At 40.5% G+C, this 14,565-nt stretch overlaps 1 protein-coding gene across 4 annotated transcripts in view; it reads left to right on the top strand.

Annotated features, from left to right (window-relative positions):
* The window catches only part of BMAL2 (basic helix-loop-helix ARNT like 2), a 102,517-nt gene that overhangs the window by 57,400 nt on the left and 30,552 nt on the right, over positions 1 to 14,565 (top strand). For all 4 annotated transcript variants that reach the window (XM_065940015.1, XM_065940014.1, XM_065940016.1 and 1 more), the window contains 4 exons: positions 5,351 to 5,430; positions 7,167 to 7,259; positions 10,026 to 10,143; positions 10,907 to 11,050. In XM_065940015.1, coding sequence (XP_065796087.1) covers positions 5,351 to 5,430; positions 7,167 to 7,259; positions 10,026 to 10,143; positions 10,907 to 11,050 — 435 coding nt within the window. The remainder of the gene's footprint in view (positions 1 to 5,350; positions 5,431 to 7,166; positions 7,260 to 10,025; positions 10,144 to 10,906; positions 11,051 to 14,565) is intronic.

Raw genomic sequence — 14,565 nt, 5'->3', positions numbered from 1 at the left:
CACATAAACTAAGATAGTCTTACATATTGGGTGAAGGAGATCCTCAGCTGATGAGGATTGGGGTATGCGTGATCATTTCTGACTTTGAACTCAGAAGTTTTAAAACTAATTTTATTTATTTGTTTATGTACTTCTGGCCATGCTGCGTCTTTGTTGCTGTGCGGGCTTTTCTGTAGTTGCGGTGAGCAGGGGCCACGCTCCAGTTGTGGTGTGCAGGTTTCGCATTGAGCTGGCTGCTCTGGTTGCAGGGCATGGGGCTTTCGGTAGTTGCGGCCCATGGGCTCAGTGGTTGTGGTTCCCAGGCTCTAGGGCACAGACCCAACAGTTGTGGTGCATGGGCTTGGCAGCTCTGTGGCAGGGCGGATCTTCCCGGATCAGGGATTGAACCCATGTCTCCTGCATTGGCAGGCGGATTACCCCTGAGTCAGGGAAGTCTTGAACTTGAATTTTAAATCAAAGTGTAATAAATATTCTGTGTACATGTGTAGTTAAAATCACATCTGTTTTGGGAATAAACCCAGTCCAACTTGAGGGACAGAATGATGGAAAGAGACTGGGGTTTTAGATACAAGATTGTTGGTGACATAAATTCATTTTGATACAGTCTGAAGACCTGGCCGGTGAGTTTTCTGCAGACTGCAAGAGGAGACTCTGAAGGTTCAGATTTGTAAAGATCTAAAAGATTTTTGTGAAATCTTGCTCCAAAAGTATTAAAAAGAATAAACAAAGGAAGGCCAACAGTCTTATTTAGATCTCTGTCCTGAACTGCTTGCCAGGAAAAGGACAGCCTGTTTCAGGGAGAAGGAAGTTCTGTGGCCAGAACACAGATTTTGCCAAGTTGAGTTAAAGTGGCTTAGAGGAGAGTGGTATTACCTGGATTCCACATGCAAACTGGAGCCCAGACCAAGAGGACCTTACTTCATACTGAACCAAAAAATCCTGACAGATCAACTCAGATTAGAGGAGGAAGGGGGATCTACACATTAGGAAGTAAAACTAGAGACAGCTATTACAGGGCTGTTTAATAGTAGTTTGTGCAAGTTGTGCTTTAAAGCACCTTCCTTAGGTATCTGCAGATGGTAGAAAACTGGCTCGTGCGCTCCAGCCGAGCACGAGTGGGTCTGGAAAGCAGGCTGTGGGGAAAAATGAGGACAGCTCTCGATCCCTATGCACAGCAGTCCTGGGGTTGGGGGACTGCCTGGCAGGCTTCCTTCTGGGAGCACGACTGGTGGTCTTTTGTTCAAAACAGTCCATTGTGAAAGAAGATTCTCTTTTATTCACGACTAGGCCTTGCGTAAGTTGTGTGCAATGAATCTCTTAAATCTGTTAGTAATGAACATTAGCAGGTTCAACTGAGGTCATTTGATGGCAACCCTAAAATTACCCAACAGTTTTCACATTCACAGCGTTCTGAGGGAGGAGGACCTGAGGGAAAAGCTATGAATCAGCAACCTAATTCAATAAGCTTGCACTGAGCATCCGCTGGGTTCTTGTTCTGTGCCGGGGTTAGGAAAATGAATGAGGCAAGAGCTCTGCGCTAGGGGCAGGTTTACATGGTTTATAAGGAAGATAGACCCAGGGAGAGATCATTAGCACCCAGTGTGATAAATGCTACGTGGAAGTATGCATGGGATGAGCTGCAGGGCAAGCTCAGTAAGGAGGAGATAGTGTCTAAATCCAGACGGGAAAGGAAAAGGACAGGGGTACTTTGGAACAGAGCATAGATTTCACCATTGATCCCTGTAAACTGAAGCGAATTGGCCATATCCTCATCAGACATCCTGACCAGATCCTTAGTGCTACTTACGGGTGAGATGACATAGAGCCCCTGGGGCTGCATTCCAGTGCTCTGGCCAGAGGGTACCCCAATTTGATCCCCAAATGCCCAGGTGCATTGAGAGGGTTGCATGTAGACGGTCCACAGATAATTACTCTGAAGACAGAGGATGTGAAATGATTTTTTTCTCTACATTCTACATCAGTGCATCTCAAATTATCTGAGGAAAGGGCAAGTATTCCCCTTCCCTATCCATTGTAAAATATAGCACAATTAATTAAGGGGAAAACGCTCATAGGCTGGTATGCCCCAACAGTTTTGCATTTCCATGTGTGTGTATGTCAGTCTGTCAGTCGTGTTGGACTCTTTGCAACCCCATGGACTATAGCCTACCAGGCTTCTCTGTCCATGGAATTCTCCAGGCAAGAATACTGGAGTGGGTAGCCTTTCCTTTCCCTGAGGCAGGTCCTCAGGGAGGTCCTTGAGCACAGTGCTTCTTAATGGTGGAGGTGGTGGTCCGAGGATGAGGAAGAGGAGTTGTTCCTGTCATATTGGTCCTTATTATCCTTATCAGTGTAATGATCATTGTCATTATTATTGTCATATTGTCATTTTCAATGATGATGAAGAACACAATAAAATAAAATGACAATAAATGACAATGAAGAACTTAATAAAAGTAAGTGATCATGTTCCGCATTTGTTTTTGCCACTAGACAGAATCGCACACCATGCATTGTTAGCTCACTTCACCCTAACTTCAGCTCTACACTGACTGCCCTCTTTTCCTCGCTGGCATATCCTTACGTCCTCACTCATCTATTTAACCAGGGCTCACCCACTCTGGCTGACTGACACCGGCCGGGTTCCCTCAGCACAATTCTGCCAACCTCACTTCAGACCAGCCTGCAAGTGTCACTGCCTCGATCATACTGATTTATTCCCGTGCCAGCTGGGCACTCAGGTCTGCATCTTTAGCCTTTTCTCAACTCCCTCCTACAAGTCTCCTGGGGACTGATAACAATAATTATAATAACAAGAAGTCGTGTGGGGAGATTCTTTGAGGGCTACCTAGAAGGTAGATTCCAAAAGAGCTTTCTTTTGCTTATGTCAGGCCTTGTAAGGGTGCTGCCAGTCTGAGAAGACTTTACCAAATCATTCTATGAGGATGTTTTATTTTCTGGTTTTGTTCTTTCCCCACCAGTTAGGTAATTGGTGGTGGTGGTTTAGTCGCTAAGTCGTGTCCAACTCTTTGCAACTTCATGGACTGTAGCCCGCCAGGCTCCTCAGTTTGTGGGATTCCCAGGCAAGAATATTGGAGTGGGTTGCCCTTTCTTTCTCCAAGGGGATCTTGCCAACCCAGGGCTCGAATCTGCTTCTCCTGCATTACAGGCACTTTCTTTACCATCTGAGCTACCAGGGAAACCCTAGGTAATTGGTGAGCTTTGGCTGTAAATTTATCCAAAGGCCAGTTGATGGTTAACCTGTATTAGAGTGTTACCCCCATCTTTTTTGTTTTTTGTGTTTTTTTTTTTTTTTTTGCAAAAACATCTTTATTTTCAGTCCCTAGAAGGAGGGGTTGCTGTTTAGGGAAAGTGGGAAGTGTAAGGAAGGGAAATTTGATTTACTTTTGAATCACCCTTGCTTAGAGTTACCTGGGGACAGCACACCTGGGCTGGGTGAACAGTCCTCTGCGCCCCCTTGTGGCCATGGAGAGCTTTCCCTGTAAGACTTGGTGGATGTCCTCAAGACAAATGTATTACTTTTAGTTCTTCCCTTACTTCTCTCAGGTCAAACTTTTACCTAGCTTTGACCTGATCATCGTGCTGGATGTAGCACAACCTGGAATCAGATTGCTGGGAGAAATATCAATAACTTCAAATACACAGATGACACCACCCTTATGGCAGGAAACGAAGAGGAACTGAAGAGCCTCTTGATGAAAGTCAAAGAGGAGAGTGGAAAAACTGGCTTAAAACTCAGCATTCAATAAACGAAGATCATGGCATCCAGTCCCATCACTTCATGGCAAATAGATGGGGAAACAATGGAAACTGTGAGACTTTATTTTTTGGGGCTCCAAAATCACTGCAGATGGTGACTGCAGCCATGCAATTAAAAGACGCTTGCTCCTTGCTCTATGACAAACCTAGACAGCATTTTAAAAAGCAACAAAGGTCTGTCTAGTCAAAGCTATGTTTTTTCCAGTAGTCATATATGGATGTGGGAGTTGGATTATAAAGAAAGTTGAGTGCCATGGAATTGATGCTTTTGAACTGTGGTGTTGGAGAAAACTCTTGAGAGTCCCTTGCACTGCAAGGAGATCCAACCAGTCCATCCTAAAGGAAATCAATCCTGAATATTCATTGGAAGGACTGATGTTGAAGCCAAAACTCCAATACTTTGGCCACCTGATGGCGAATAACTGACTCACTGGAAAAGACCCTGATGCTGGGAAAGACTGAAGGTGGGAGGAGAACGGGATGACAGAGGATGAGATGGTTGGATGGCATCAGCGACTCGATGTACATGAGTTTGAACAAACTCTGGGAGTTGGTGATGGACAGGGAGGCCTGGTGTGCTGCAGTCTCTAGGGTCGCAAAAAGTCAGACCCTATTGAGCAACTGAACTTAATTGAACTGATCTGATCATTCCTTACCCTTTTCCAAACTCTTCTGTTTGCTTTAGAGACTTTCCTTTCAATACAATGAACTCTGTGAAAGGGCTTAAAATGAATGATTTCACTTATATTTTATACATTTTATATACTGTCAGAAGTCTCCATATAGTCTTTAAAGGGTCATATAGAAAATTCTGTGAAACCATAAAATTTGCTTGGGATTCAATAATCTCCCTATTCAGGATAATTGATATGATCAGGTGGTTTTTTGCTTTTGTTTTTTGAAAGGAGTATTTTTTATTATTTATTTGGTTACCTCTGGTCTTAGTTGTAGCATGCGGGATCCTTGTTACATCATGTGCACTCTTTCCGTATTGTGCTTGGACACTCTAGTTGTGCACATGGACTCCAGAGCGTTCAGGCTTCAGTAGTTGCGGCGCATAAGTGGGCTTAGCTGTTCCAAGGCATATGGGATCTTAGTTCCCCAACCAGGAATTGAACCCACATCTCCTGCATTGCAAGGCAGATTCCCTTAACCACTGGATCACCATATGATCACTTTTAGGAAGCTAAGAGATTATAAAATAACCAGAGTCTTGAATATTGTTGCATGTTATTATAATGTTATATATAATATATTGCATTTTTATCTCTTTTCAATATACAGCTTTTACTGTCTGTACATTTGTGTATAAAGGAATAAGTAGCTCTAAGAACTAATAAGTTCTAATAAGAACTAATAAGTTCAAATATGAAAGCAGGAAATTGCAATCTAGTAACAAGAAAGAAAGAGAATGATTATAGAAGAGATCTTAGAGTATGCTAGAAGAGAAAATACCATCATCCTTGTCATCACCAATAGCAGCCCCAGAATTGCTAATATTCACTGAGCATTTACTATATTTCCATCTCTACTTGATTTTCAGTTAACTACATTACTTCTTTATTTTTAGGTATGACAAGTTCTTACGCAGGAAATAATTACAGACCTTCATTCATTCACGATAATGAGCTCAGACACTTAATTCTTAAGGTAAGTAAAGAGAAATGCTTGTCTAAGTTGTATTGTCCTTTCATCTTTGTCTGAATGGGAGGAAGATTTTCTTCAGTTCACTTACTGTTGTAAATGTACAGGAATCTATATTATGCCAAATTTCCTTCAAGATAAAAATTTAAGTTATACAAGTAACTGTGTCAGTTGTGTCCGACTCTTTGCAACCTCCTGGACCATAGCCTGCTAGGTTCCTCTGTCCAAGGAATTCTCCAGGCAAGAATACTGGAGTGGGTTGCCATTCCCTCCTCCAGGGGATCTTCCCAACGCAGGGATCGAACCCAGATCTCCCGCATTGCAGGCTGATTCTTTCCCATCTGAGGCACCAGGGAAGCCCGTGTCTTATTAGTTTGAGCTAATGAATGTAGAGGCAGGGGATGGGCATATTCCAAAGCAGAGAGTATAGCTAGTCTTTAACGCTAAGCTCCTTATGCTTCCTGACAAGCTCACCTCCCACACTGTAAGCTCTGTGTCCCACTATTACCCCCTCCTTCAAAGTCATCTATCTTGTACTCAATTCCTTCAGGATCCTGTCCTCTGCAGAGCCAGCCACTGCTTACTGAATGAGTTGTTAGTCAATACTTTGCCATTTCCGTCCTCATCATTTCAGATGCATCAGATTCACTGGTCTGGAGGTTTATTTGATGTGGAAAATATGACCATGTCATTGGCTTATCCTGCCCCCTGGAGGCAATATGTTTCTTGATCTTATGCTGTTACTACTAGGCTTTATGCCTTAGTATGACTAAATAGAAAGATTTTATATACATTTGTCCTTTAATTTTTTTAAGAGCCCCTTTTTTATCTGAATAGCTGAATTCAAATATAGTATTCCTGATGCTTCCTTTATCCCAGTCTGCACAGTCCTTCCATCTCAACACATCCACAGGCAACTGTTATGGATGTGTTTTGATATGTTTACAGAGTTTCTATATGAGTGTAGAATTTGACACAGGCAATTTTTACATTATGAAATATTTCAATTTAATAATACATGCCTGGACTTTCCAGATCAAAAACATTAGTTTTGACTAGAGTTCAATTTGATGTTATCAATCTTTTTATATAATGAGAAAATTTCTTAAAATTAACTTTACTAGCTCTTACAACTACTCTTTAGTTTTACTGCTACAATAATTTTCTCAAAATCTGTATGTGTATGTATGAGAGAGACAGAAGATCTTTTATTTTATTTTTTGTTTAACTCCTTTCTTTGAGATAATTCACATACCATATGGTTTTTAGTATATTCACAGTTATGCAATCATAATCACAATGCAACTGTTATCATTTTTAAAGAAAAATTTTAAATATTTATTTATTTGGCTGCACCGGTTCTTAGCTGTGGTACATGTGATCTTTAGTTGAGGCATGAAAAGTCTTACTTGTGGCATGTGGGATCTAGTTCCCAGACTCGGGATCGAACCTGGGCCCTCTGCATTGGAAGCATGGACTCTTAGCCGCTGGTCCACCAGGAAACTCCCACAGTGCAATTTTAGAACATTATCATCACCTTCAAAAGAAACTCTACCCATTAACAATCAAATTAACTTGTTTTTGAATTGTTTACAATGCTCGTTAGAATTTAAACTGTGGGTAGGTTAATACATCAAGAAGAGCAAAATAAATCTAATGTCTATACCTACATAAATCAGTGAACCACATTTCCCTCAAGATCATTTAAAATATTCACCTTGTATTATATTTTTAAATCCTAGACTGCAGAAGGCTTCCTGTTTGTGGTTGGATGTGAAAGAGGAAAAATTCTCTTCGTTTCTAAATCGGTCTCCAAAATACTTAATTATGATCAGGTATCCAAAACTGGGAATATTTCTTACTATGTTTATTTTGAAGCTCTTTTTCTGAACTCTTTCTTCCCCCTGGGTTGTGGGATTGGGTTCTGCTGAGTTAGAATTTCAAGAGAGATGGCAAGATATGTGGAAAGTGTATGAATTTTTGTTACTGACAGGAGTATTTACTTCCTTTAGCAAGTTCTTTCATTTTCTTGAACCTCAACTTCCTCTTATGTAAAAAATGGAAATCATGATTATGATTATACCTGTTTTTCAGGATATAAACACATTAAATAAGATATCATATTTGAGTGTTGGAAAGATATTAGTCACCCTTGCCTGTTTCCTCCAAGAGAGAGCATTAATATTTATTAAGCTATATGCATTGCAAAACAGCTTTGGCTCTAGGCTCTGGCAACAAATCCTGAAATGCATCCTTTATTTAACCAGCAGTGTGATTGATTTGTCTCCTCATTTTTGCACACCATTTAATTTCAGCTAGTTACTCAAAAACTATAGGATTGAAATTAACAGAGAGAATAAACTAGTACTTGTGGTCTCCTTTAAAACAGAAATACAGTACAATAATATAATATGTATATATTATAATATGTAATATATATAAAGATAACAGCTTTGATCATAAATAGCTCTCATCAATCTCAGCCTATATTCTCCCCAAAACTTGAAAATATGGAGAGACGGAAGGCATTCATAGATACTGAGTTGAATAAAAGAAATAGATAGTATGAGCCTACATATGAAAGGAGTGAAGACCAAAGGAATCATGCAGCTGATTTGATTATTATATTTTCTAATTAGAAATAGAGAACATCACTCACATAGGCACACACCAAGATACTTGACGGTTGAAGATAGCTCTTAAGTTCCAAATTAGTGACATGGAGTCCAGTCCCACTGGATACTGACTTTGCATTTCAGAGACCAAGAGATCCACTGACTGCTCAGGAGGACTTTGGGATCCCCATGGTACAGGGTCTTGTTCTCAGCTTTTCAGCTTCAGAAATCTGATGTCTGTATAGCAGAGATTGGTACAACTTTGTAAATCAACTATACTTCAATTAAAAAAAAAAACTAATTTGCTCTGAAGCAGAGTTCTGGGCATAGACTTATATATTAGCCAATCACATGATAGACTGAAGTATATAAATTAGATTGCTAGCTTTTTTTTTTTAAGTAGAGCTATCTAACTGCCTTAAAAAAAGAAAAAAACTAGCAATCTGATTTATACATCAGTCTATTGTTTTTCCAGTAGTCATGTATGGACGTGAGAGTTGGACTATAAAGAAAGCTTGAGCACCAAATAATTGATGTTTTTGAGCTGTGGTGTTGGAGAAGACTCTTGACTGCAAGGAGAACCAACCAGTCCATCTTAAAGGAAATCAGTCCTGAATATTCACTGGAAGGACTGATGCTGAAGCTGAAACTCCAATACTTTGGCTACCTGATGTGAACAACTGACTCACTGGAAAAGACCTGATGCTGGGGAAAGACTGAAGGCAGGAGGAGAAGGGGAAAACAGGATGAGATGTTTGGATGACATCACCAACTCAATGGACATGAGTCTGAGCAAGCTCCGGGTGTTGGTGATGGACAGGGAAGCCTGGTGTGCTGCAGTCTCTGGGGTCGCAAAGAGTTGCACATGACTGAGTGACTGAACTATATTGATCTAACTGCCAAGCACTCCTGGCCACTTGGACCGGCTGGTCCATTTGTTCTGCCTTTCATAGGAAGGTCTACTTTGGTAATAAAGGAGTTCAGAAGAGAGTGATCACTGTGGGCTTCACATGTGAAGTAGAATGTCTGCTAGTTTAGAGCAGAGAGGAGGAGGAAGACATTTCAGGTTTGGAGAGGGAATCTTAGAAGTTAGGGAGTAAAAGGCAACTGGCTAGCTTGGCCAGGGAGCTGAATTTATAGAGAAGAGGTAGTGATTTCCAGGTGATGAGACTTTGCAAACAAAGTCATGGGCCAAGGAATGCTCTGCATGTGGGGAGAAGTGAAATGCCAAGTAGGAGGTGTACCAAATTGGGTTTGTTTTACCAAATGGCATGGTAATTTTTTAAGGCAGTATGGTAAATTTCTGAGTCACATCATGAGATCATAGATATTCTGTGTCTTTTATATTATTCTGTAATATAATATTTTTACTTTTACCAATGAAAGTGAAAGTAAAAAGTGAAATTTGCTCAGTTGTGTCTGACTCATTGCGACTCCATGGCCTATACAATCCATGGAATTCTCAAGGCCAGAATACTGGAGTGGGTAGCCTTTCCCTTTTCCAGGGGATCTTCCCAACCCAGGGATCAAATCCAGGTCTCCCTCATTGCAGGTGGATTCTTTACCAGCTGAGCCACAAGGGAAGTCCAAGAATACTAGAGTGGGTAGCCTATCCCTTCTCCAGCAAATCTTCCTGACCCAGGAATCGAACTGGGGTCTCCTGCATTGCAGGTGGATTATTTACCAACTGAGCTACCCAGGAAGCCCACTTTTTTTTTCTTTACCACTTTTACCAATGATTAAGTTTAAACAAAATGTTAGTTATTAGGTGTGTGTATGTGATTTGTGTGTATCCAATTTTGGGTCTGTGTATATGCACTTTTTTTTTGTCTACAAGTTTTACTCTGCTTTTAACACTAAGGTAACTTCACCCAGTGTAGCTGATGTATCCAAACTTAAGAAAAAGCCACTTTAACCAAAGAAACAGTATCATTTATTTGAGGAAACATGATACTGATTTTAAATGAACTTCTACCTTATAAATAGGCTAGTTTGATTGGACAAAGCTTATTTGACTTCCTACATCCAAAAGATGTTTCCAAAGTAAAGGAACAACTTTCTTCCTCTGATATTTCACCCAGAGAGAAGCTAATAGATGCCAAAGGTAAGTACACATTTCAGCCTTATCATTTTATGAGAATATAATTCTTACTTAAAAGTACAGCAATATCGTTTTTTGAAAAGTTAGCTAATAATAGTTTTATCAAGGGGAGAATTATTTAATAACTTTATAATCATCAACCTCAGTTTTAAAAACATCACTATATAGAGAATTCATGTATCAAAGCAAATATATGAAGATGCTTTTGGGAAAATGTGATTACTTCACAGTCTCTAGCTTTCATATGCTAATAAAATCTTTATTGGAAAGTGTCATTTGGGATAAAAAAAATTGCTGGAGTTTTTTTATTATTTAGTTGTTTGCTGAGGGATAACTATTCCCTTTCTCAAATGTGTCAGGTCTTCTCAATGTGAAAGACCTTGTATAATTGTTCTTGGGAAGTATACATATTCTCTACCTTTTCCAGAAATACTTCTTTTCTCTGAAACTACTTATTGCCTAATAATTGTTTGTCATATAAAATAATGATGTTTTATGCCACTGATACTATTTTAGTTAAGTTTTTTCATGTAATTTTTATTTTGTTTATGTTATCTTTACTATCTGCCCCCCCCCCCCCCCCGGGGAAAAATATAAAGATAAATTTCAAGTGATTATAATACATTTTTTGGTGTGTTTCACTTTGGGGTTTGCTGTACAATGATGTCAATAACCATAGATGACCAGAACACATGAGGAAAACATTTAAAAATTATTTGAAAACATTATTTTCTTCCTGTTCTCTTGCCTCCTTGCACTATGAAAGCTGCTTTGCAAGTTCACAGTAATTTCCACACAAGTAAGAATCGTGTGTATTCTGGCTCAAGACGATCTTTTTTCTGTCGAATCAAGAGTTGCAAAATCTCTGTCAAAGAAGAGCATGAATACTTACCCAACTCAAAGAAGAAAGGTATCATCTTTTTGAAATATCAAGTGATTCGAGGCATGGATGTAAAATTAATGTCCTAATATTTTCTATTAAAAAATAAGCTGTGTGATCAAGGTAGGCTATGGTTTTCCCAGTAGTCATGTATGGATGTCAACAAAGGTCTGTCTAGTCAAGGCTATGGTTTTTCTAGTAGTCATGTATGAATGTGAGAGTTGGACTATAAAGAAAGCTGAGTGCCAAAGAATTGATGCTTTTGAACTGTGGTGTTGGAAAAGACTCTTGAGAGTCCCTTGGACTGCAGGGAGATCAAACCAGTCCATCCTAAAGGAAATCAATCCTGAATATCCATTGGGAGGACTGATGTTGAAGCTGAAACTCCAATACTTTGGCCACCTGATGCAAAGAACTGACTCACTAGAAAAGACCCTGATGCTGGAAAAGATTGAAGGTGGGAGGAGAAGGGGACGGCAGAGGATGAGATGGTTGGATGGCATCACTGACTCAATGGACATGAGTTTGGGTAAACTCTGGGAGTTGGTGATGGACAGGGAGGCCTGGCATGCTGCAGTCCATGGGGTCGCAAGGAGTCGGACACAACTGAGTGACTGAACTGAACTGGTCAAGGCAAATACTGAGGTCAAAAGCATTTATTTATCCAATAATTATGGCTCTGATGAATCAATTCCATGTTGAATAGATCCAGTTATAAATGAATCACCTAATCTACACAGCAATCCATATGAGAGAAAACATGGCGGCCAATGCAACCACTTCAACACAGCTGAAATCTCTTTGATGTTTGATGCAAGTTGTAAGTTGAATAGAGGCTAACACTATCAAGGCTTTTAAGTCTTTTAAGGATTGCCAAATTAGTTTGTCTCTCCTTCTGGGAAAAGCAGATTTTTCACATGTACTTATTCAGTACTAATATTTCAGTCATCTCTTTGTCATGGTGCATGGCTAGTGCCCAGTATAACCATTTAACTTCTGTAAAGCTGGATTTCACCCCCTGGCCTAGCATTTTATTGTTTGCTTCTAAACCTTGCAACCCCACAAGGTTGATTTTCAACCCATCTATTCTTTTTGAGAACCATTGCTTTAAACTCGAAGTATGAGATTCTCAGGGCTTCCTAGGTGGCTCAGTAGTAAAGAATTCGCCAGTAATGCAGGAGATGTGGGTTCAATCTCTGGATCAGGAAGAGCCTCTGGAGTAGGAAATGGTAACCTACTCCAATATTCTTGCCTGGAGAATCCCATGGATAGCAGAGCATGACGGGATCCAGTACATAAGGTAGCAAAGAGTCAGACATGACTGAAGCGAACTAGCACTCATGCACACACGGACTGAATTGTGTCCCTAAAATTCATATGTTGAAGCAGAACATGGTAGTATTTGGATAGGACCTTTGAGATATAATTAGATTTAGATGAAGTCATGAGGGTGGGGCCCTCATGCTATATTTAGCACCCTTCTAAGAGGGGAGCCCAGAAGATTTGTAGTCTGTGAGCACACAGTGAGATGATAGCTGTCTGCAAGTCAGAAGTCAACTATACTGCCGTCCTGATCTCAGAACTCCAGGCTCAGAACTGTGAAGAGATAAATTTCTGTTGTTTAAGCCACTCAGCCTGTAGTATTTATTATGGGGGACCCAGCTGACCAAGACAGCAAACACCTTGGATCATTTTCTCTATGGTAATTCTCATAAGTATTCCTGAAATGACTTTGCAGTGGGAACCAAAGGAATCTGGGCTTTGCTGAAAATAAATGTATGTTTATTAAATTGGCATATTACAACTTATCTTGAAAAATGGAACTCCAAGTCACAAATCGGTGGTAGGACTCTACCTTGTCTAGGCTTGTCCTTTCTTTCACCTTGAATTTTCATTTCTGTTTTTGTCAAATTCTAGGACAGCCCATGACTGAACATATACAGTTAGTCTTTGACAATAGGGCTTCCCTAGTACCTCAGGAGTAAAAAATCCACCTGCCAATGCAGGAGATGAGGGTTGGAACCCTGGATTCAGAAGAGCCCCTGGAGAAGGAAATGGCAACCTACTCCAGTATTCTTGCCTGGAGAATCCCAGGGTAGAGGAGGCTGATGAACTGCCATCTATGGGGTTGCACAGAGTTGAACATGACTAAAGTGCCTTAGCAGCAGCAGCAGCAGAGATCATAAGCTCTTCAGTCACTCAGATTTTTCTGATTCCCGGGACTGCAACACCCCAGGCTTCCCTGTCCTTTGCTATCTCCTGGAGTTTGCTCAAACTCATGTCCATTGAGTCAGTGATACTATCCAGTCATCTTCTCCTGCTACCCTCATTCTTTCCCAGCATCAGGGTCTTTTCCAATGAATCAGCTCTTCCCATCAGGTGGCCAAAGGATTAGAGCTTCAGCTTCAGCATCAATCCTTCCAATTTATATTCAGAGTTGATTTCCTTTAGGATTGACTGGTTTGATCTCCTTGTAGTCCAAGGGACTCTCAAGAGTCTTCTCCAACACCACAATTCAAAAGCATTAACTCAGGCACTCAGCTTTCTTCATGGTCCTACTCTCACATCTATACGTGACTACTGGAAAAACCATAGCTTTGACTATATGGACCTTTGTCTGCAAAGTGAGGTCTCTGCTTTTTAATATGCTGTCTAGGTCTGTTATAGCTTTCCTTCCAAGGAACAAGCATATTTTAATTTCATGACTGCAGTCACTGTCCACAGTGATTTTGAAGCCCAAGAAAATAAAATGTGCCACTGTTTCCACTTTTCCCCCCTCTATTTGCCATGAAGTGATGGAACTGAATGCCATGATCTTCGTTTTTTGAATGTTGAGTTTTAGGCCAGCTTGTCCACTCTCCTTTCACTTTCATCAAGAGGCTCTTTAGTTCCTCTTTGCTTTCTACCATTAGGGTCATAAGAGTGCGGGCCTAATCCGATGTGGCTGGTGTCATCATAAGAAGAGGAGGAGACACTGGAGTACACACACAAAGAGGTTAGGGCCGTGTGGGGAAACAGTAGACCATCTACAAGCCAGAGGGAGGCCTTGGGGGAAACCAAACTCTCCAACACTTTGATCCAGGACCGCTAGCTCCCAGAACTGTGAGAAAACTAATTTCTATTATTTCAGCCACTCAGTCTCTGATATTTTATATGGCAGCCCAAGCAGACAGATGTAATGACTGGAATAACAGCACCACATGGGGGTGAGGTGAGGATTACATGTGGCTAAGGCAGTGCTTGGCTTCTAGACAGCACTCAATAAATGTAAGGTGTTATTTATGGCTCAGAAAGAAGAGAGGGAAAGTCAAAGAGCAAGAAGAGAATCAGTAATTATTTAAAATCTGTATGCCCAGCACTTTGCATAAGTAACCTACTTTCATTTGCATAACAGTCCTGTGCAAACCATCCCAGTCTTGCAAATGAAAAGACCCAAAGCCTGAAAAGATTCTGTAACTTGTTGAAAGTCTCACAGAAAGTGGCAGAATCAGGAATCTGGCCTTAAAATCTGTGTTCTTTCCACTGTGCTATGCTACCAACTGGAG

This window comes from Muntiacus reevesi, chromosome 1 (genome assembly GCF_963930625.1).
Source record: "Muntiacus reevesi chromosome 1, mMunRee1.1, whole genome shotgun sequence".
Classification (NCBI taxonomy): Eukaryota; Metazoa; Chordata; class Mammalia; order Artiodactyla; family Cervidae; genus Muntiacus; species Muntiacus reevesi.
Note: the sequence above shows the minus strand (reverse complement) of the source record. Positions and strands in the feature narration are given on the sequence as shown.